This window comes from Amphiprion ocellaris, chromosome 9 (assembly GCF_022539595.1).
Source record: "Amphiprion ocellaris isolate individual 3 ecotype Okinawa chromosome 9, ASM2253959v1, whole genome shotgun sequence".
NCBI classification, from domain to species: domain Eukaryota; kingdom Metazoa; phylum Chordata; class Actinopteri; family Pomacentridae; genus Amphiprion; species Amphiprion ocellaris.
Window position 1 is genome coordinate 34,425,984 of NC_072774.1, and position 24,366 is coordinate 34,450,349.

At 39.4% G+C, this 24,366-nt stretch overlaps 1 protein-coding gene across 2 annotated transcripts in view; it reads right to left on the reverse strand.

Annotated features, from left to right (window-relative positions):
• Positions 1–848: 848 nt before the first annotated feature.
• Positions 849–24,366, reverse strand: part of ascc3 (activating signal cointegrator 1 complex subunit 3) — a 245,403-nt gene continuing 221,885 nt past the window's right edge. For both annotated transcript variants that reach the window (XM_023266526.3, XM_035946542.2), the window contains exons 35-42: positions 22,334–22,445; positions 22,047–22,181; positions 13,950–14,174; positions 5,657–5,808; positions 5,137–5,287; positions 3,700–3,906; positions 2,545–2,720; positions 849–1,610 (exon numbers count right to left, since the gene is read on the reverse strand). In XM_023266526.3, the coding sequence (XP_023122294.2) occupies positions 1,463–1,610; positions 2,545–2,720; positions 3,700–3,906; positions 5,137–5,287; positions 5,657–5,808; positions 13,950–14,174; positions 22,047–22,181; positions 22,334–22,445 (1,306 nt within the window). In that variant the 3' untranslated portion in view covers positions 849–1,462. The remainder of the gene's footprint in view (positions 1,611–2,544; positions 2,721–3,699; positions 3,907–5,136; positions 5,288–5,656; positions 5,809–13,949; positions 14,175–22,046; positions 22,182–22,333; positions 22,446–24,366) is intronic.

A 24,366-nucleotide genomic window follows, 5' to 3' on the forward strand; every position in this document is an offset into this window, starting at 1 on the left:
TACAAAAAATTTGACAATTCGTTTCTCATTCACCCACACACCATATACAAGGTTCTCAAAGGCCCTCGGGGCCATTTTGGGGTTCAGTGTTTTGCCTGGGAGGCACTTCAGCATGGCTTCTCAATTGACAATGTAAAAGCAACATGACAATGCAGTTATGAACTTAACCTTCTTTAGGTTAGTTTGAGAACTTTGTTAGCCTTTTTTTGTTTTATTTGGTTCTTGAGTCATAAAATTCATTCTAAATTGACAACTTTGGTTTGATTTCTTGAGTTTGTTTTGTCACATTTCTTGCCTGTCTCAGTGACCATAGCATGTGATCAGCTGAGGATGCTTCTGTGTGATTGAGAAAGATTTCTATGGAGAAGATTTATTGGATTAAATGTGACAGTTTGGCAATCCTGAATGAAGCCCCTGTCACAGGAAGAAGCTGGTTTTGCACACCTGCACTGAAATATCTATTTTCCCATAGGGCCACAGTGATTGCTATGACCTGGTTTACTACACATATGGAAATATGTTTTTTCCTGTTCCTGTTTACTCATCTAAAACACATGCTTTGCTATTTTGTACACTGCATTTCTGGATCCATTCATACATTCCTTGCAAACAACAAATAGATCCACAGTGACTCACACATAGCACATACTGTAAATGCTGCTGTATTATTCTCTGTCGATGACCAGATGGCAATAATTGATGAGCTAACTAAACGAAAGTAAATTTTTTATTTAAAGGCACTGAGTAAACATGGTAAACCTCTGTTGATTTTACTTCCAACTTGTGTATATCTACTAAAAATAATAAGCGTTCATAGGATTTTCAGATAATAAAAACTGGTCCTGTCCTCCAAATTCAGAAAGATTTATTTCATAGAACACATGGAACAGAACAGTCTTGCTGCCTTGTTGTAATCTATTTCGCCTCAGAAAACAGACTTTGAAGAAAATGCCATTTGAAATGATAAATAACTATTGTCCAGCAGTGTTGTTACAGCAAGTATTTAGCATTCCTTAGCAAAGATTAAATATCTATTGTGACATCACTGATCACAGGTGTGGCCAGAGGTACAACACACATTAAAGTTCTAGCCCATAGAGAGCTGTGCAGCAGCAGCTCATTACCTGACGTGATTCAGTGCTAAATCAGAATAAATCAATGAAAACACAAAAAAGTGACATGAAACATTTTTTCACTTTGAAAGAATCACAATAGATCTGTCCACATCTCGATTCCCCACTTATATCAAATAATCAGAGCAACTGTAAGGAAATAAGGCACAAATGTATCTTTCTTTGACAGTAACCTTAGCAGAGCAGAATGCAATGAAATCACAATGGAGGCAGGTAGTAATGAGAAACTGATACGAAGTCAGTAGAGCAAAAGTAAATTCCAGCATGAACATAACACATCAGTGACAGCAAACTTGATGAGATGACATGAGGTTTTCTGTCACCGTTTCTTAGCTGAGGGACAGGTTAGTCACTGACTCTGACACCTCTGTGTTGACTTGTGAAGCAATGCTGGCAGGTGTTACATTTAGATGGATGTCATACTGCTGGTCCAGACCCAGGTAGCTGTCACTCATCAGGTACAGTGTGTAGATACATCTGAAAACAGAAGATAGATAGAACAGCAGTGAGAGTTGCAGTTAAATTTATGCCACTGGTGGTAGTAAAGATTCAGATTTGTGTCAGACGTGTTGAGATTAGTTTTTGATCAATCTCAAAACCATAGTGTTTTTCATACCCCCAAAGACCTATCAAAACCTACATGTGATTATCTTTTTTTAGCTTTTCAAAAATTTGACAGTATATAATGCTCTGTCTTAAAGTCTCTAATTGTTCTTCTTGATGACAAATCCCATGTACAGAGGCAAATCATCAAGGAAATTGTCCTAAAAAGTATTGTGTATTAGGGCAAGTCACTGTTGAGCAGATTTAAAAGCACAGACACTGACCCAAAGTGCCTTTCAATGGAAAAATTACATTCAAATGACAAATGTGTGTGTATATATTAAAGCCTGATGTATCTTAATCCTCTGTGCCACAGGACTCCATTGTTCAACAATATTTAAAACACATTAGCTATTCGCACTGTTGCACTGGCTGATGTGTTCTGTCGTCTTCACACAAACACAATATAGTTCATTTTGTCTCTGTCCCACATATACTGTCCTGCTGACATAAATATTTACTGGAGCACCAAACATGGATTAATCTGCCACTAAAAATAAACTTAAAAAAAGTATTATTTCCTCAAAGACAACAGTTTTTCATTTATTCTACAACACACAGTACAACCTGCAGCCTGGTATAAACTGTTAAATAAATGTAGATATTTAACTAGAACAATGTGACAGTCCTTTTTCCATTAGTAATCTAAAGTTGTCTGTCAGGTTAATGATGCAGTTCAATTTGTCAGTCAGTCTCACTGTCTGATTAAAGTAGTTTACAGGTGTGTTTGTTGTCAGTTGTTGCATGTATAGTGTATAGCAAGTGTTCCTGTATGCCTTAAATCTTTTTCCCCCGCACAGCAGCTTACTTTCCAGTCCTTTCTGGTGTGTAGAAGGCCACGGATGCAACTGTGTGGTTGCGCACGTATCCCAGTCGCTTGACAGCCAGCAGCTCCCTTCGATCCACCTCTCCCAAGACAAGAAACCATGCTTCATCCTTCACCTTGGGGAACCTGGAAGCCTGGGCCTTGCTTTCCTGTTTCCTCTGTAAGAACAAACACATTGCTTTAGTCCCACTGTTCTACAAGGCTTACATACTCATACTTACATACTCAACATCATATTTATTTAATTTGAAATCTTAGCAGAGTTGCCTTTATATGATCTCTGGACAACACAGTTCTCAGATAAGGTAAACTCTACTGACTCCTGTCACTGCACTTTACTATGCACTGTACAGTACTACTAAAGTCCTAATAGCGTAACGGTATTGGTCCTTTAAAACTAACAGACCAAATATTCAGAAGTTATTTTCAGTTACTTTGCTTAGTAGAAATGTATTTGTTCTGTGTATATGTGTTGCTAGATGTCTTTCATATCCAGCTAATAAAATATAGCTCACACTAATGAAACTTAGCCTTGTCTGGTGCCATTCTTAGGTCAAACATGACGGGATCCAAAAACAGCAACAACAGTCTCGGGTTTGTACTTAGGCAGCGCTTAGAAACAGCATTACAGTTTTACCTGTCTGTTGGTGGGAAGGAATGAAAAAAGCCTTAATGAGAAGGGGAAAAAAACTTCAGACAGAACCAGGCTTAGGGAAGGTGGCCATCTACCTCAACCGGTTGGGTGAGAGTGGGGATGAGGAGTGTAGGGGATAGCAGGAGGTATTGAGGTGGGGATGGCAGGATAAAACAGCATTCTGTTTGAGCACTAACATGAATGCATCAGAATTAGGATTCAGAAAATGTCAAATCGAAATTAATTTATAGTACTTTTGCTCACCTGATGAACGGCGGCACAATGTTTATGGCACTTTGAGCTTTGGTTTGGTCTCTACCAACTCTTGTAAAAAAAATTTCGGCTGCTAAATACTCCACTATTTTCACCAGCTAGATTTTAACTGCCAGCTTTTACACTGAAAACTGCTTTCTACTGCTGGAAACAAGGTTGAGGTGATTACTGAGAAAACAGTGAAGTTGCAGTCTGAAAAATGCAACATATTGTGAATGAAGCATACTGACCCTCTGTTGGCCCAGATTGATGCGTCTCAGCGACACCTGCAGAACGTACTCCTGGTCAGCGTGGACAACCAGCCAGCTGCTCTCCTCCCGCAGGTTAACTCCAGCTACAGGGAGGGGACGCTCCATCTGCTCCTGGCTTTCCTCCCACCAGCCCTTCATGCTCATCTCAACCTGCACCATCGGGAGGTGACTCAGGAAGGTCCATGCCTTTAAAAGGAGGAAGAAGATGGTGACAAAAGAGTCATAACTGATCAGGAGGCAATGAGTAGGAAAGTGGCCATTTGTAACCTGTTGTATTGGCTGTGAATTTAGTCTGCTGACGGAGAAATGGGCTGATATGCCAACCAAATTATTTTACATAAAAACAAATACCATTTATATATTCCTCCTTATAGATTTATGTATTAGTGTAATATTCTTTGAATTCGTGCTATAATCACCTTGTATCTATTATATGAGGATACTAAGGTTGGACTGCTTTGTTTCACACCAAAAATATACTCCAGATTTGGTTTGGAACTGGACAGAGGCACACCTTTTCAAGATTTGGTTGTTTAGCTGTCAAACTCAACAAATCAAACAGGCAAATGTGTATGTGTGTGCGTGTGCCTGTGTGTGTGTGTGCCTGTGTGTGTGTGTGTGTGTGTGTGTGTGTGTGTGTGTGTGTGTGTGTGAGAGAGAGTGTGTGAGAGAGTGTGTGAGTGTGAGTGACTGCGCACGTTTATATGACAGTGTATTAAGGGCAGGGAGGGAAACAAAAGCCCCTCGAATTCACCCAGCAAAAGCTATTTATGTGAGGATTACTCTCCCTGAGCAAGTCAGACAGGAACGCTGCTGCACATCTAATTATTTAATTAGAGAGGCTGCCACACTGTGGGGGGGCGGGGTGGTGGGGGAGTAAAGGTTTGGAAGGGGGAAAGCAGAGACACTGATTGGGCGAAGCCATAGGGCCTGACATCGTGCCCGGACACTCTCATTACTGCTGCAATTAGCACTTAAATTGGACCCGTAAACCCCATCTATGGAGCTGGAATTGTGGATCCTGGAAGTATCTGGGATCACAGTGGCAAGACTGCTCATGGCTCGTCACTGATAATGGTGTGTGTGTGTGTGTGTGTGTGTGTGTGTGTGTGTGTGTGTGTGTGTGTGTGTGTGTGTGTGTGTGTGTGTGTGTGTGTGTGTGTGTGTGTGTGTGTGTGTGTGTGTGTGTGTGTGTGCGCGCGCGCGCACGTGTGTAGTGTATGCGATTTGCACGCACTAAATGTGTGATCAGACCCATTCTGAAGATAATTTTTTGTAAAAGAAAATGATCTGCAGCTGCTTGAAATCTAATTTTTGGTTGTTTCCAATAGTTCTGTAGGAAATCTATATTTACTGTCCTCAATGAATACTTGTATTTCCAATGCATTTTTGGTGTAATAATGTCTGAATTCTCACCTGGGCAATTTGATTTGATTGAAACTCTTGGCCAACAATAGCAGCAAACACACTTTCTTTTCCATTGCAGGCAGCAATCAGTTCAGGAAGTCCTTCGATTGACCCGTTGAAGCCTCCCACATCACTCCTCCCCTTTCTGTTTGACCATTTTCTGTGTTTGGGTAAAAGGCGAGATTGGGAAAAAAGGAAAGGGAGAGATTTGTGATTATGAGGCAACATCCCAACAAATCCTAGTCTTTACATCCTGCTGTCGCCGCTGCCAATTCACTCACATTTCTTTGTAAAGTTTGCATAAAGTTATTTAACACTATAGGATGCAGGCCTGGATATCCATTAGGAGCATGCATGGAAAATCTGACATGCAAAGAAGCTATTCACACAATAAAAACACATGGAGAGATGTAATGTTCTCTGATTCTAAGTACAGTACGGAGAACATGGTAGCTACCAAGTAGAATTACAGCTGCAAATGACTGCATGGGCATTAAAACTGCAGCAGTAGAGCAGCGATGCTGTTTACCTGAACAGATAGAGGTCTTGCTGTTCTACATGTGGTAGTGTTAGTAATGAGGAGTCGTGCAGCCAGCGGCCCTGTACGATCATCTGCACCAGGTTGCAGATACTGATTGCTGTAACAAGCCAGCCTTCACTGGCAGCTACATCCAGCATTGCCTGAAGAGGAGACATACAAGCAATTTTTAAAAATAAAGTTCTACTTACAATGCTAATAATGATGCCTATACCATCTTAACTCAAATAAGCCAAACAGGGCTTTAACTGAGAGAAGTTTTTTTTTTTTTTGATTGTAGTGGAATTGCTTGCTGCTAGAATAATGCAGTTATGCAGGACGAGTGAACTTGGAATATCCCAGATGTCGGTCAGAATTATTAAACCAAAATGTTTTATTTTTGGAGCCTAGTTTACCTGACAGCATATTCACTGTACAGTAACAAACATCACATTAAATAAACACAGCTTTCCTAGTGCCATTGATGGATTTTCCAGTAAAACTCTTATAAAAGATTTTCTACTGACATTTTGGAAGATCTGTGGAGGCAGATAAGATCCTTAGTGAATATGACCTCAGTGAAACTAGACTTGAGCTGTGTGTTAGAACTCCTTTCATTTTGAGTTGCAACACTGGACATGCTATCCCGCTAGTGTTTGGACTTAAATGCCATGAAGGCCAGCATTGTCAAAATATTTTAAAATTAAGATAATTGATTTCAAAATATTTTCACAAAAGATATAAAGGTGAACAGTTTGATCCCAATTAAATTAACATATTTCTGTTAGAAATGTCAACATTACAAAGGATGCATCTTCAAAGTTTAAGTCTACATTTAAGAATAATATTGCCCTTGCATACAGAAGTTAAGTGATGTCAATGAAAAAGGTAACAATATTTGGTAGGACCCTCTTGGAATGCATGGGTTTCTTCTTCTTTCTTTGTCTGCTTTTTGTTGGACTTTTGAAGGCCTAAAAGTGCAAGAAAATTTACACATACATCAGGACTGGTGGAAAATTTGATATTTTAGGGGAATTGCACACGTGTGCCAAAATGGCTCAATAGCACCAGTTGGAAAATATAAAACAGGAACTACTGCCAATATGTGTCACCAACAGCTATGAAATTTGATACAAATATGGAACATGTCAAGATGCACAAAAAAGTCTACGACAACCATACTAAAAACACAACAGGAAGTCAGCCATTTTAAATTATGCATCATATTTTGGACAATTTTGGGCCCAATCAACGTGGCTTGCAGCTTTAATTATTTATTTTTTTTATTTGACCATTATTTATACAGGTAATTTCACTGAGACACGAAGTCTCATTCTCAAGAGAGACCTGTCCTCAAATATCATAACAAAACAACATTGACTCATTGACAAACAACACTGATGGATCTGTACTACACAATATAACAATGCAATCTAACACTCAGTTACAGACAGACAGGTTCATGACAAAACACAACATATACATCAAAATGGATGTGCGATGGATGTGAATATTAAGTTGGCGCAATTTGCAACAGAGTTGCAGAACAAAGTAAATCAGATAAATAACTGTTTAAATGGCAGACCAGTATGTTTCGTATATATTGCCTTGAGTAGCAGGTGCAATGTAGAGCATCAAATGTTTGGTTTGCAGGGGAGATTACAATCATATTGCCCATATGAAATGAAGAAAGAGAAGAAGAAGGAGGACAGGTGGAAGCAGAAGAAACACTAAACTTTACAGCATGACATTTTCTTGCCAACAGCTTAGCTCCATTAACTGCTTGCCTGGTGATTCTCTCTTCACCCCTCAGTAACAGGTCTAACTGATAAACTCACAGTATGTCCCAAAATGGGACGACTGGGGGAAAAGTAGGAAGAGGTTTACAAAGGGAAAGGTTTCACGCAATTACTCACATAGTGCAGAGGAATATGTTTGAAACAACTGAAGCAATCTGGAACCCCAGTCAGGCTGGGTTCAGATTATAGTTAATCTAAATGAGTAAGGTCCCAATTAATTGGTAAGGATCTCATCTCTGAGTCAGCATGTTTAGCACGTAAGAGGGCATAATGTGATTCACCATTAAGTGTAGTGACAAGCTGCTTCAAAATCATCACAGGAGAGTTTTTTGAGGGTGATGATGAAAGATGTAAAGAGGGTGACCATGACTGCTTGCTGGCTGGTGAAGCATCACGTTTCACAGATTTTTAAGGTTGGGAAGAAATATTTAGAGACTGGTAGGTGAGTTGATAGTCCGAATATGCCTCTTGTCTCCTTATTAATCTAACTATCTGGTTTCTTGACATAGATTAATCAAGCCACATAGCTTAAAAAGCTGAATTTTGTAAGATTTCTAAGAATGTAAACATATATCTTAAACTTTGTACAATATGGTGTATTATCAACATTCTGATATGAAATTACATATACAACGGCCCATATTACCCATCCCTATTTGCTGTGTATTGGTCTGTATTATTCTGATTTACCAGTGTACGGCATGTGAATGTGTGTGTGAATGGTTGTCTTTCTCTATGCTCACCAGTGGAAAGGCTCCAGCCCTCTACGATTCTCAAGATTTAGCAGGTATAGCTTAAGGGTGACTTAATGGCATCATGCAGTTTTTCCTGTATTCTGTTCTCTATTGTGGGACTCAACTCAAGAGCATGCTTTTTGACATGATTCATGAGTTGCATCCATCTGAGGACGGGTAAAGTGCTGCAAACTTCAGAACTTGCTAAATGAAATGTATCTTAGTCTGTCAGATGATTGCATTCACTTTATGTACACTGTAAGTATCAATAAAAATATACATTTGTTCAATAAAAACAACCATAAAGAAATTGAAGACCAGAACCATTTCAGTAAACGGTAGCAGAAGGACACCAGAGAAGTAACCACATCCATGAGCCATGCAATATCACTGCCAGATACACGGCATGGAAAATCACAAGCACATGTACACATGCACACAAACAAACCCCCATCCAGAGCTGTGGACAATGACTTACAGACTTTCAGACATGGTCTTAACTTCAAACAGTACTGCGAGAAACTAAATAAACACCATAGAGCATATCACACAGGTTAAATAGCTTTTCATGGAACTTCTGATTTGTACAGAAGTAAACCTTGTCGGTTTCTTTCCATATGGACACAGAGCAGCAGAGGCATTGTGGCTGCCAGACAATCACAATCCTATATGGCAGATATAATGCTTATGCATCATGATATTTATGAGTTGGATCCGTTCAACTAAAAATCATCTACTAATCCTTAATGTTGCCCTTGTCTTTGGCTTAATCTATAGTACAGCTTCATAAGATTTGCTCTCTTCTCATGTGCAGCACACTGTCTTCTGTATTCTTCTGTAACAATTTAGCATTACATTGATATCAAATCACTCTGAAAAAAATTAACCACTGAACGAACAATAATGTATCACTGTGATAACCTGATGATTTATGATTCCTGCTTTTATCAGCAGGAACATAGTTTAGTGAATCATTCTGCATTGTAAAATAATCTCTGCCTATATTGAGTCACTAATGGAGTTAAATAACATTTATGACAGCTGAAACAATCTGCCATTAGAGGTCATTTTTAATGGGCAAAAGCATCTCTCCTGTACAACGAGCTCTCATTTTGGGTTTGAGAGGTGGACACCCTCTCCATTTTTAAGACAAAGCTTAAACCCTTCCTTTTTGACAAAGCTTGCAGACCCCTTCGGGGCTGACTCAGGTGACCCTGAGGGGGTCAGTTGGAGTCCACATGTACGATGCACAACTGACTTCTTCGACGTCCCTCATGCCCCTAGTTATGCTGCTATAGGCCTAGGCTGCTGGGGGACCTCTCTGGATGCACTGAGCCCTTCTCTAACTACCTATGTATGTAGAATATATATCAGGCATGTCAAACTAATTTTAGACAAAATATTACAAATATTACAAAAGCAAGACACAAAGTGACAAAAATAAGACAAAAACACAAGTGAGACAAAAATGAAACACAAAACGACAAAAATGAGAAACGACAAAAACGAGAAACAAAACAACAAAAACATGAAACAAACAACAAAAGTCAGACAAAAAAAGACAAAAAACAGAAACAAGACAAAATACTACAAAAATGAGACACAAAATGACAAAAGAACAATGAGCAATCTAGTATTTTACTTCATGATCAAAACAACTTGTCAAGGTCTAGAAATTATTTTAAATTTATAGTTTTACAAATTTTATGCAGTTAATGTCTTCTCTGTAATTTCTACACTTTAAAAATTACAGAATTACCGGATTGGACCCTCTGGTGGGCCAATTTCTGGCCTGCGGGCCGCATGTTTGACACCCTGATATATACCATTATTGCATTGCATTCATTTTGTGTCTCCTTGTGTCCTTCTCCCAGTGTCCATGGTCCCAGAGCTGGATGCTTCAGATGTGTGGTTACTGTCCCACCAACTGGCTTAGTCTCCATCATGTCCACTGTGGGATGCTGCTGCTGACCTTCCTCCAGCCCACTGCTTCCAGCTGCCCATTTCCACCAATCTACTCTGCATCACCCTTACTATATTTGATTTGCTCATCTACACACTGTTTGCATCTTACTACCAGCTATATATGCAGTATATTTAATGCCAGAGCCGTACACCATAACAGTAAACTTATGAATCAGTTTCAATGTTAGCTTGTACTCTGTATGTATCATCGATTTTTCTGGAACCTGTGCCTCGGAAAGTGGCTACAAAGTTTGGTGTCTCTTAACTGTTTTAAAATTTTTGCTGTATTTTTTAAAATTTTTGTTGTGTTTTGTCGGCTGCTGAAGGAGGTTTCTGCTGGGAGAAGAGTTCATTCAAGAGAGGAGCTTTTTTCATTGAGACAGAACAAATCTGGACAGCAAAATCTAATTCCAGTGGACATCTTGAGGTGTTTTTGTGGTTGCCATGCTGGTGCATAGCTGAAGGCTAGGAAATGGAGATATAAGCCCTTTCTTCCATCAGTCATCATGGGAAACATCAACTCTCTACCAAACAAAAGCGATGAGCTGGAGACATTGGTGAAGACTAACAAAACATACTGTGAATGCAGTCTCCTGTGTTTTACTGAAACCTGGTTGAATCAAAACAACTCAGACTCATCTGTGGATCTACCTGGCTTCACTCTCATAAGGTCAGACAGAGATGCTAAGCTAGTGGAAAGAAGAAAGGAGGGGATCTGGCTTTATTTGTTAACCAGAGATGGTGTAACTCCTCACACATAACTGTTAAGGAGAAACTGTGTTGTCCACAATTGTGTTGTATTGAACTGTTGGCAGCTGCCTTTTGGCCATATTATGTTCCAAGGGAGTTCAGTCATATCATAACAATACTTGTATATATTCCACCCGAGGCAACTGATTTGGTTCCATGTGATATTTTGCATGATACTGTTGCTAGGATAGAGACTCAACATCCTGAGGCACTTGTAATAATATCAAGAGATTTTAACCATGTCAACCTCTCCTCTCACCTGACTGGATTTACACAGTTTGTTAACTGCCCTACCAGAGAAAACAAAACCCTAGACCTGCTGTATGCCAATGTCAAAGAAGCTTACAGAGTTACTGCCTTACCACCACTGAGCAGGTCAGATCATAACTTGGTTTATCTGCAGACCTGTTACAAACCTTGTGTGCTGAGACAGCCTGCAACTAAAGTCAAAAGCAGAAGATGGACTCCTCAAGCTAGTGAAGCTCTAAGGGACTGCTTTGAATCAACAGACTGGAATGTGCTGCTGGAAACAGATGAGGACAGTATGAACATTAACAGACAGGTTGATTGTTTTACTGAGTACATCAGCTTCTGTAGAGACACAGTCATACCTGCAAAGACTGTTCGCTGTTTCCCCAATAACAAACCCTGGATCACAAGCGACATAAAGGCAATCCTCAACCAGAAAAAACAAGCTTTTAGAGACGGTGACAAAGAACGGCTCAAAGAAGTACAACATGAGTTGAAGAGGAGACTGAAGATGGCAAAGCTAGAATACAAAAAGAAGATAGAGAGGAATTTTCAACACAGCAACATCTGTGATGTGTGGAGAGGAATCAGTACCATCTCTGTACATAACAATAAAAAGAAAAGGGAGCCAATAGTGGGTGATGTGGAAAGAGCTGATGAACTCAACCTGTTCTTCAACAGATTTGACACTGTGGACACACCTACTTCCACTGCTGCTCCTCCTTCTCCTTCTCCGTCTCCTACACGTCTCCACAGCTGCAGCCACTTCCCTTCTAGCACCTGTAACCTTCTCTGTCACAGAGACAGGGCTGATGTTGGAGCTTCAGAGACTTTGCTCTGGGAAGACAGCTGGTCCAGATGGTGTGTGTCCAAGGCTGCTTAAAGACTGTGCTGCACAACTGTGTCAACCTCTCCACAGGATCTTCAATCTGAGTCTACAGCTGGGGAGGGTGCCTGCTCTATGGAAAACATTCTGTATTGTACCAGTACCAAAAATCAAATGTCCGGCTGAACTAAATGACGACAGACCTATTGCCCTGACCTCACACATCATGACAACTCTGGAGCAGCTGATTCTACACCTACTGAGGCTTGAACTTGATTCCCTGCAGTTTGCATACAAAGAACACATTGGAGTGGATGATGCCATCCTCTTCATGCTTCACCGTGCCCTGTCTCATCTGGAGGAACCTGGAGTTTATGTAAGAATCATGTTCTTTGATTTTTCAAACTGATTCAACTCCATCCAACCTACTATACTCAAAGACAAGGTCACGGAGTTGTGAATGGATCCTTCCTGTGTTTCTTGGATCATAGATTACCTGACAGGAAAGCCACAGTTTGTCAGGCTGGGGAACTGTGTTTCTGGGACATTAATGAGCAGTACTGGGGCTCCACAAGGAACAGTCCTGGCTCCATTCCTGTTCACACTATATACATCAGACTTCAAATACAGCACTGAGTCCTGCCACATTCAGAAATACTCTGATGACACTGCTATCGAGGCATGTATCAGACATGGACATGAAGCTGAATACAGGGATCTGATAAATGCCTTCAGTGACTGGAGTCACAAAAACTGCCTGCTACTCAGCGCCTCAAAGACAAAGGAAATGATCATAGATTTCCGCAGATCTAAACTCCCTCTTCAGCCAGTGAACACTTGTGGCATGGACATCAAGGTGGTGACATCGTATAAATATTTAGGTGTACACCTGGATAATAAGTTGGACTGGTCTAAAAACGTAGACTTCATCTACAAAAAGGGCCAGAACCACTTCTTTTGCCTCAGAAGACCCCGATCAATAGACATCTGCAGGAAGATGCTGCAGATGTTTTATCGGTCTGTGGTGGCAAGTGTTCTGTTTCATGCTGCAGTCTGCTGGGGAGGCAGTATAAAAAACAAGGATGCCAGGCGTCTGAACAAACTGGTTAAAAAAGCTGGCTCTGTGGTTGGAATCAGATTGAACTCATTGGAGGATGAGGTGGAGAGATGGGCACTGAGCAAGATGGAGGCCATTCTGAGAAACATGGATCATCCACTTCATATTTCCCTCAATGAGCAAAGAAACATCGGTGGTGGATGGTTCCTATACCTGCGCTGCAGGACAGAAAGATTTAGAAAATCTTTCATACCATCAGCAATTAGACTGAAAAATTCTAAAGTAAACAGATGAGATTCCCAGGCGATTGAATTTCCCTTCAGGGATAAATAAAGTTCTTGTATTGTATTGAATTGTATTTTATTGTATGTTACTTTTATCATGCCTGCATTCCAATGTGTGTTATATGCTTCCTTGTGAATGAATGAATTTAAAGCTTATTTCAGTCTTTTGTACATTCCGGTAAATTCAGGTATTTTGCACATCTTGAAATTCAAACACAAATTCACTCACACTGGTGTGCTTAAAAATGTGATGTGCTTTTTTCCTTTAGAGCTCATATGATGACCTACTTAGTTTAGTGCCAGACCACATCTTAGTTGAGTTTGGAGAACATCTTTATGTCCGGCTTTCAGCCAGAATCAAAGTAAGTATAGTTATCTCCTATCGAGAGGGTGCAGGTAAAATGTGCATTGCTGTCCATGGCAAGGCTAAAGCGTGCTTTTTAGGGTCAGTGGAAAAAGGTCATTTGCACAATACAACTTGAAAAAGTAATTTGTAATACTCAGCAACTGGACTAATATTCCTAAAGACTGAGTTACAACTGCTTTCTTTAATGTTTTAAGTAATAACTCATAGATTAATGAATCAGTGATCTCATTAAGAGATTTCTAAACCTGTTTATCAGTTGTTCACTGAATTTTACCTGACAGATTCGGATGGCGTTGTCCAGCACTGTCTTAGTATCCGTGGTGTAGTCGCTACATGGTAGCTGGGCGTGGCTGAAGTGGGCCTGCAGCAGCAGGTGGGTCTTGGTATGGGGACTGTCATAGGAGTTGGGGTTGACCTGCAGGGGGAGCTGCTGAGCCAGTTGGCTGTTCAGCTGGTCCTCATTGTGTCTGACAGGCAGCTCGGCATACTCTTCCGCATCCTGAAAGAGATCAAAAGTAAATCAAGAAGTCTAACACATGCTAAGATAAGACTGTTCAAATCAATAAAGCATGTGTACTCCAACTGCTGCATGTAGCTCTTTTCTCCTTGATTTTTTTTTTTTCTCTGCTGGCTGAAACCTGGTTGTTCCTCCCTCCCCATAGACAATTTTCACCACACCTGATGATCCAAACATCCTGTACTTCTGCTTATAAAATCTACCAGTGACTTTGATATTTTGATGTCTTTGACACAATTTTCTCAGACTGCTGAATGATAGATTAAAAAATAGTCCATGCACTCTGCCACTAGGTAGGCAAAATGATAGTGATGGTCTCTCACTCTCCTCCTTCAGCAAAAGCTGTGTGTTCAGCTTTGTTTGTGATTGCTACACGTGGACAAAATTGTTGGTACCTTTTGGTTAATGAAAGAAAAACCCACAATGGTCACAGAAATCATTTGAATCTGACTAAAGTAATAATAAATAAAAATTCTATGAAAATTAATCAATGAAAATTAGACATTGCTTTTGAACTGTGGTTTAACAGAATTATTTTAAAAAATAAACTCAGGAAACAGGCCTGGACAAAAATGATGGTACCCCTAGAAAAGACTGAAAATAATGTGACCATAGGGACATGTTCAATCAAGGTGTGTCCTCTAATTAGCATCACAGGTGTCTACAAACTTGTAATCAGTCAGTCGGCCTATTTATAGGGTTACAGTAGTCACTGTGCTGTTTGGTGACATGGTGTGTAGCACACTAAACATGGACCAGAGGAAGCCAAGGAGAGAGTTGTCTCAGGAGATTAGAAAGAAAATTATAGACCAGCATGTTAAAGGTAAAGGCTAGAAGACCATCTCCAAGCAGCTTGATGTTCCTGTGACTACAGTTGCACATATTATTCAGAAATTTAAGATCCATGGGACTGTAGCCAACCTCCCTGGACGTGGCCACAGGAGGAAAATTGATGACAAATGGAAGAGATGGATAATAGGAATGGTAACAAAAGAGCCCAGAACAACCTCTAAAGACATTAAAGGTGAACTCCAAGGTCAAGGTACATCAGTGTCAGATCACACCATCCGTTGCTGTTTGAGCCAAAGTGGACTTCATGGGAGACGACCAAGGAGGACACCATTGTTGAAAACAAATCCTAAAAAAGCCAGACTGGAATTTGCCAAACTGCATATTGACAAGCCACAAAGCTTCTGGGAGAATGTCCTATGGACAGACGAGACAAAACTGGAACTTTTTGGCAAATCAGCTGTATGTTCACAGACGCAAAAATGAAGCATATCAAGAAAAGAACAATGTCTCTACTGTGAAACATGGAGGAGGTTCTGTTATGTTCTGGGGCTGCTTTGCTGCATCTGGCACAGGGTGTCTGGAATCTGTGCAGGTACAATGAAATCTCATGACTATCAAGGTATTCTAGAGAGAAATGTGCTGCCCAGTGTCAGAAAGCTTGGTCTCAGTTGCAGGTCATGGGTCTTGCAACAGGATAATGAGCCAAAACACACAGCTAAAAACAGCCAAGAATGGCTAAGAGGAAAACATTGGACTATTCTGAAGTGGCCTCTATGAGCCCTGATCTAAATCCTATTGAACATCTGTGGAAGGAGCTGAAACATGCCATCTGGAGAAGGAACCTTCAAACCTGAGACAACTGGAGCAGTCTGCTAATGAAGAGTGGACCAGAATACCTGCTGAGAGGTGCAGAAGTCTCACTGACAGTTACACAAATGGTTTGATTGCAGTGATTGCCTCAAAAGGTTGTGCAACAAAATATTAAGTTAAGGGTACCATCATTTTTGTCCAGGCCTGTTTCATGAGTTTATTTTTAAAAACAATTCTGTTGAACCACAGTTCAAAAGCAATGTCTGATTTTCATTGGCTAATTTTCATAGAATTTTTATTTATTATTACTTTTGTCAGATTCAAATTACTTCTGTGACCATTGTGGGTTTTTCTTTCATTAACGGAGGGGTACCAACAATTTTGTCCACGTGTGTATGCAGAGACATGCATGAACATGCATGGCTCTGCTCATCTAATTTACTCCAGTTCAACTTTGGCTGATGTAGTCCCATCAACAGGCTGTGCTGGAGGCATTTGTCACAGCCTCCCCCCAGCCTGAACTGCAAAGGCTCCATCCATCACTGACTAAAGCGAGTGTTTCAAAAGCTAAAACCTGAAAAAGACCTGAGCAGGCTTGGGGCTGGGGTAAGGGAGAGGGATAGGAAGAGGAATTTTCTCTGAATAATTAATCTTTAAGAGACAATTGTGACTGCATATGGATGTGCTGGACATAAAGACTGTAGATCTTAAAGCTGGCACCATAACCAAAACTCCACACTCCCTTAGATTTACAAAGGAAGAGGAGGAAGAAAGTAATTGGAGACATTGGAGCCAAGAGATGGTAATCACAGATAGAAAATATAAAGAATTTGAGTAAAGCAAACAAAAGGATTCAAGAATATTTACTGTCATTGCATTTCTGCAATGAAACTTTGTTGGCACTTTCAAAAAACCAAAAACAATATTGTATAACAAACAAACAGCTGTATAAAACAAGTATTAAATGCATGTATCTATCTATCTATCTATCTATCTATCTATCTATCTATCTATCTATCTATCTATCTATCTATCTATCTATCTATCTATCTATCTATCTATCTATCTATCTATCTATCTATCTATCTAAGTAAATACAAGTATTTAAAAGTGGAAAAGTGTAATAGTGCAGTGAGGTGCAATGTCTGCTTTAAAGTGTCTGATTCAAGTAAAATGCTCAGTATGAAATGGTTATAGCACATTAAAATGATTATTGTCCATCAGCGAGTCAGGGGCAAGATTTATTGACAGTTGAGAGCAACTGTAAGGGACAGATCTCAATTTTTCAAAATTATATATTTTTGAAAAAGAAATAAAATACAGACTTATGAAGTGGTTTGCAATTTGAGCTGGTAAATTACTTTAAACGCCCTAAATGCAATGTCTGCGATTTGTCCCAAATATTACACATTTGGTTGGGTTGTATTTTACAAAGAAAACCTCTTATTTTCTTCTCCACTTGTTAGTTTAGTTTTTTTTTATGTTGTTGTTATTGCTGAAGATTAATCGATTGATGAGTTGCTCAATCAATAGAAGATCAATTACAAGCCGAGGAGCTTCAATGAAAAGCAACAGGACTTGTCTTTTACAGTTACACTCAAAATTATTCAAGTTCCATTGCAAATCAGGTTTATTGTCAAAATTTACAAACTTATGGCTGTTTTTGATAAACAATTCAAACAAGAACAATTGAAATAGCTGAACACAACCAGTAGTACAGGTGGTTTATCCAAATTCAAGACAACATGCCACTTTTAATGACTACTGCTGCTTCACAATTATTCAGCTGCTTCTTAACAAGCATCTTTAGTACTTAGTAGAGCGCCCTTTGCTGCTATGACTTGCTGCAAACACGATGCATAGCCAGACACCAGGTTCTGACAGCATTCCTGAGGAATCTTAGCCCAATATTCATAGGAAAAAGCCTCCAGCTCTCTAATATTCTGGGGTTGTGTGCTGCTACCGCCTTCTTCAATTCCCACCAAAGATTTTCTATGGGATTCAAGTCAGGCGATTGGGATGGTCACTCTATAATCTTCCAGGACATTTTCTGAAGCCAAGCCTTGGTGGATTTTGAGGTATGCTTGGAATCACTGTCCAGTTGGAAAGTCTAAAGATGCCCAAGCTTCAGCTTCCTCACATACAACATGACATTTTCTACTAGGATTTACTCATACTGGACTGAATCCATCTTGCCTTCCAAATGCTGCAGATTTCCAGTGCCAGAAGATGCAAAACAACCCCAGATCATCACCAAGCATAGGCCCAAATAGTTCCAGTTTTATTTCATCGTGCCACAGAACAGAATCCCAAAACTTCTGTGGCTTATTTATATGGTTTCAAATGTATTGGAGGTGACTTTTCTTGTGCTTTGGGTCAGCAGTGGTGCACATCTTGGATTTCAGGCATGGGATCCTTCAGTGTTTTGTGTGCGCCTTAGGGTTAGAACAGAGGCCACCAAGTATTGCTGCAGGTCTTTTGCACTCTGGGGTTTTTGGCCACCTGACTCCTCAGACATCTGGTGGCAGCTTGAGACAACTCTTGATTTGTAAATGAGTGCTCTTATGTGGGACTCTATTCAAGGGGTTGAAGAATTTTGAGACAGCAGTAGTCATTACAAATTGCATGTTGTCTTGAGCCACCTGTATTACTGGTTGTGTTGAGCTATTTAAATTGTTCTTGTTTGAGTTATTTTTCAAAAATAGCTGAAATTTTGTAGATTTTGCCAATAAACTTGATTTGCACTGGAGTTGAATATTTTTGAGTGCAATTGTAGGTTCTTGATGTTTCCACCTCTTGTCCAAGAGGGTTCTTTCATTGTACTAAAGCAGAACAAAACTAAGGAACCCATCTCCTGGATGAATGAAAATTTACACAGACATAATATTTAACGTCAAAACTGATAATCAGTTAATCACGTAAGTCATTATTCTGCAAATATCGAAAACAGATTCTGGTTTCAGATTTTCCAATGTGACGATTTGCAACTTTTTCTATATTTTTTGGGTATATGCTCTAATTGCCATTAGACCTCATAGTGCTTGTGGATAAAAAGGTATATGGAGATGTCACTTTGAACTCAGAAACTAGTCTTCACTGCATTTCATAATTTACTTTTTTTTCAAATTTTAGTTCATTTATTTATTTTTTTAACATATTTATGCCATAAGTGTACTACAGACAAGGCCATAGCTCCCTAGCTGAACTGATGAACTGGGAGTATTACAATTTCATGGACTACCACCACTTGGACATTCTGCCACAATGTTTTCTCTTCATGAACTTGAAGGGCCATACAATGCTAAACAAAGTGTGTAATTGACTTTAATTATAATAATTGTATCCCCAACATGTCTACCGAAAAGACCACCATCTTGTAGCGTAGTCTGGCCAGAATGGTCAAGGAAGGTGGTAGGCAGACACACTCAGCAGACTCCTTGAGTGCAAAAGAGGTGCAGATTTTATTTTACAGTGCTTCTATACTGATGTGAAATTTAAAGTTACAAAACAATACAAAAGAATTTACAAAGAAAAATCTTTTCAAAATTAACTCGTAGCTACTCAACAGAAAAAAAAGTCACATTGTGGCAGCACAGCCTCACTTCTCTCAGGAGGCGGAAAATCTCTTCTCTTTATATAGGGTGTTCAATTCACACCTACTCACTTGAGTTCAACCATGATACAGAACGGTGATCTACTCTTTAACCTTGATGCCAAACAACTCCTTAAACAGCAGAACTGTACACACTACAAACCTATAGGTATTTCTAAATGTCCCCCCGAAAGTTACACATGTAAAAATCTTACTGATTGATGTATTTTAATACAAAACAAACATTCATCCAAAGGAAAAAAACCCTCCACTTGGTCTGGTCCAGTGATGTCACTCTGATATCAGCAATATGGTGAGGTGAAAATTAAAGTTCTCACCCACTTTGTCACACTTGTTTCTAACCTTTTTCCATAGATGAGAAAGTCCATCACTGAACAAGGTGCACAGGTTTGCAGACTGTTGTAATGTCAACAGGTTAAGCACTGGCCCTGGCTGACTCACCCTCTTTCTCGGGATCCTCTCTGCCATTCACTAAACATAGTAGATGAACAGAGGTGCATCTGTGGCTCCTCAGCCATAAACTGCAGACACTAAAACAGCCTGTTTGGAACAGAACTAAACCAGTGGTAACATAAGCATGACAGAATTGACAATCTGCGCAATACTTGAAGCTGAAATTTGGAATGAACATTCTAAGGACATGCGGCAATTGTCCTCAGCAACTGTTTAAAAAGGGGCATAATACCGAACCATGTAACTGATCCTTAAAAAAGGTTATTGGCAAACCAACAGCAAATGTAAAACAGATGCAGCAATGTTTTAATTCCATGGTGTCACATTCAAAGCATCAAAACAAAGGGGTTTGAATCTCAGCTTGTTCAGTTTGATAGAGAGTATTTGCACCTTTAAAGTGTTTAGTTAAGTTAGGATGGTGGGAGTCTATCACAGCTGACTAAGGGCGAAGGCAGGGGACACGCTGGACAGTCGGCAGTCTATCGCATAGAGACAAACAATCACACTCACATTGACACCTACAGACAACTTACAATTACCAATTAACCCAAGCATGCACAGGGAGAACATGCAAACTCCATGCATAAAGATCCCAGGCCGGGACACAAACTGGGGATCTTCTAGCTGCAAGGTGACGGTGCTAACCACCAACCCACTGTGCGGCCCATCCAATATCATGTGTAAGGCAAATATTATGAGCGTACAAGGGATTGCTCTGTCTGAAAGTGACCGATGACTAAATAAAGAAAGCCATCAGTTTGCCAGACAGATGAAGCCAGCAATGTTAAGTATTCCATGTCTGACAAGAGTTTCACAAAGCACTGGAGAGAAAACAAAACAAAGAAAAAGACAGGCTGAGTGGTGGTGTTGAGAAAAACAAATGTATAAGTAGGGGGTGGTGAAAGTGGTGGCATCGGGAAGTGTGGGTGTTACTCATTAGTGGCCACGCTGCAGCAATTAGGGGGAACTGAATGAGAATGCCAATGCTTTGTAGCTAACAAAGGGGGAGTGGAGGGGGCGGAGGCCTGACTGGCCTATTGTATTGCAGCTTACTGGGGATGGAGGCAGCCAGCCATGGCATGCTTTGGTCTACTTCTTACTATATGTGTGTAAAGGAGTGTGATGTTAACAGACTCAAAGTGTTAACTTTTTTCCAGTTGGTGCAAGATTAGAATGTTAAAAATTTTTGAACTGCCATAACACAAAAAATACTTATTCATTGGTGCATTGCTTAATTTCACAGTATATCAATTTTTTTTTTTTTTTTTTAGCTATTTTGTCTACCAAAAAGACACTCACTGCATTTTTGGCAAAAACTGATTTCAGAAAACGTGAAATAAAATATTGTTTCCTACTTGTTTTCAGTACATCAGATTTTAGAGCTCATCGGCAGTCTAAAAGATGTTTTTTGTAGTAATAAAATGCAATATGAATGAGTGAAGAATGATTCAAAAATATACTTTAAAGCAACAGAAGATAGCAGCATGTCATCATCCCCCTTTAGTGATAGGTGTAAAAGCACCATGTCTTGTGATGACCCTACCAATCAGAAGCCAGGCTGTGGGTGACCTCAAAACTAGCAACACATCTCGCTAAACCCCCAGAATGAGGGGAGTTAATGAAGCTCCAACAGCAATGGTAAATTTGACCGGATGGAGTGAAGTGTGTGTGTGTGTGTTTGTGTGTGTAAGATTCCATGATGCATCTTCTATTGGGAAGTCAGACAGACAAGAATATAATATATAGGGTAAAGTCTTCTGTGCACAGATCAGTCAGTGGATGAAGTTCCAAATGCAGTTGTGCACTTACAAAATTTAATGATTTCCCACTCCAAAAGCAAAATTGGGAAAATACAGATAATCTGTTACCCAATTATAACCCAATTGGAGAAGCTGGAAGAATGATTAGTAATTATTTCTACCCATTGTACACTGCTGATTGTAGGATTTTTGTAATAAGAAGCTGGTGTAAACACAACTATACGTACATGTAAAATATTTCATCATACAGACAGAATGTGTCTTTTGATACTGCACAAAAGGTTGTACATTCACTAAACAAAAAGGGGTATCTTCCTAGGAGGATTAGAGTAAATTTAATAGACATCTACATGTGATCCTCACTATATGAACATAGTAAATGGTGACAGAACAGCAGCATCTGTATGTTCACAGCGTGAAACTCACCGTGAGAATGGAGAGCAGCTCTTGGATGGACAGCTCGGCTCTCAGTTGCTCTTTAAATGTGCGGATGGTCTGATGCTTTAGGTAGTAATAGGAGGCGATGCGACCATAAGTCAGTGGTTCAATAGCTCGATCATCCTGGAGTATTAATGGAAATGAAAACTTGATGTTAAACTAATTTGTAGCATTTTGTAGATTACAAACATATTTTAACACACACGCACACACACACACACACACACACACACACACACACACACACACACACACACACACACACACACACACACCTCTTTTATCTCTATGCAGTAGGAGCACTCTAGTTCCTGCAGGCTTCTCTCCACCAAGCTTGACAGATATTTGTTAATGGACTCGTGGCTGATGTCTTCTAAGCTGTAATAACTAAACAACACAGAGCATAGAGAAAATTAGTTTAAAACAAACAAAAAAACCCCCAATGATTTTACGTGAAAATACAGAAATCTTATTAGAAACCTTTACGTACACCATGCTTGCTTTAACTTCCACCATCTGGCACAAGAAGAGATAAAAATTTACATATTTTAGATGTGCTCTCATGTGTGATGATATGATACAAGGAGGGAGGATGCAGCAGTTACATACTGCAAGTTGAATTCTCCTGCTTAAATCATAACTCAGTGCTGACAATAGGCCATACATATCACCAAGTTATGCTTTTATGCATCATATATTGTTTTTAGAAACCTGCATAAGTGTTTAAGGCTTAGTGACACTTCAATGAAATATGCAAAATGAATTCATTATTAACAATTCCTTTTTGCTGTGTTCCACTGGACATCCCAACAACTATCTCTGGATTATTTTGGTACTCAAGAAATCACAAACAGGATGATTCCTTAGTAATTTCTCAAGCGTTCTCATTTCCCCTTTCAATTTTTTCTTTCTTACCTTTGATTTGAGTGTAAAGAAGTGCAGTTGAAAGTACAAAATAATGGCTGTTATTTATGTTTTTGTGTTGGAATTATTAAGGCATAATGAAATAATGGATTGTTCTTCATTTACTTCAATTCAATTCAATTCAATTCAATTCAATTTTATTTATATAGCACCAATTACAGTCAAATTGTCTCAAGACGCTTTATAGAACCCATATGCCTGAACCCCCAGAGCAAGCCAAAAGGTGACAGTGGCAGGAAAACACCCTTTTAACAGGGAAAAAACTGATTTTGGTTTCCCAATTAAAATGTGAAAAGAATGAATGATACGAGGGTTGACCTAGCTTTTATCACCACCAATTTTACAGTGATAAATAAACATTACTGTTTCCATGTATTGGTGTAAGTCACCTGGGCTGGTTTTTGATCATCACATCACCAAGTGTGTCTCAGTTCAAATTCTGAACTACAATAATTATCAAGTAAGGCAAAAAAAATATAATAATAAGCGTTGTCATGATGATTTAAACACTGACATGACAGCAAAAATTGGCCACTGGTAATTGCCAAAAAAAAACAAAAAACTGTTTTCGTCTTTAATTGCTGATATAACTCAGAGACTACAAATACTGGCAGAAGTGCTGACAAAGTGAAGTAGTCAAAGTTATATGCACACTACTGTAGAATACATGACTAATACTAAACCTAGAGACAGCAGCAACCATCATTCTCTATGTAGAAAGGTTCCTGATGATGGAAACTTACTGATGATGGAACCTCCTTAGGCTTTAGTGGAAAACCCAGCAAATAATGATACAGTAAAATGTTGTCACAACTCTAATTGTTATAACCTTGTACACACTGTTGCATTACAGAAGTAAAGCCCCAGCTGAGAGAGGAATGGCTAGCCCCTGCTAGAAAATGATTCCCAGGTTAGACTGTTATTAACTGAAGTCAACTAGTGGGTTGTCTTCAAATAGGATCCATGCTCTGCTCAGCTCAGTAAGAGTTACCACATGAGGCTCAGCAGAGCTGTTTGCAAGGACAAAAAAAAAAAAAAAAAAAAAAAACTGTGCAAATTTCAATGAAAGTAATGCAAAACATGTCTCAGCAGTGACTTGGTTGTGAAACATGTTGACCTGAGATCTTTCTTTTGTTTATTTCAGAAAGTTGCCTGTTAACATAAAATGGAAATCTGCTATTAGAAATATATGCAGGGTTTTAAACTGCATTTGTAATCACACTGTAGCAAATGTTCCTAATTACCACCTTTTGCTATCTGCTATTGTGACTTGCACTGAAGTGAGGTTTGAGAATTGGTAGACAGCTGGCAATAATACATTTGTGATATGCAGAAGGTTCTAAAATAAATTAAAGCTTTTCTACAATTAAGAAAGAATTAATGT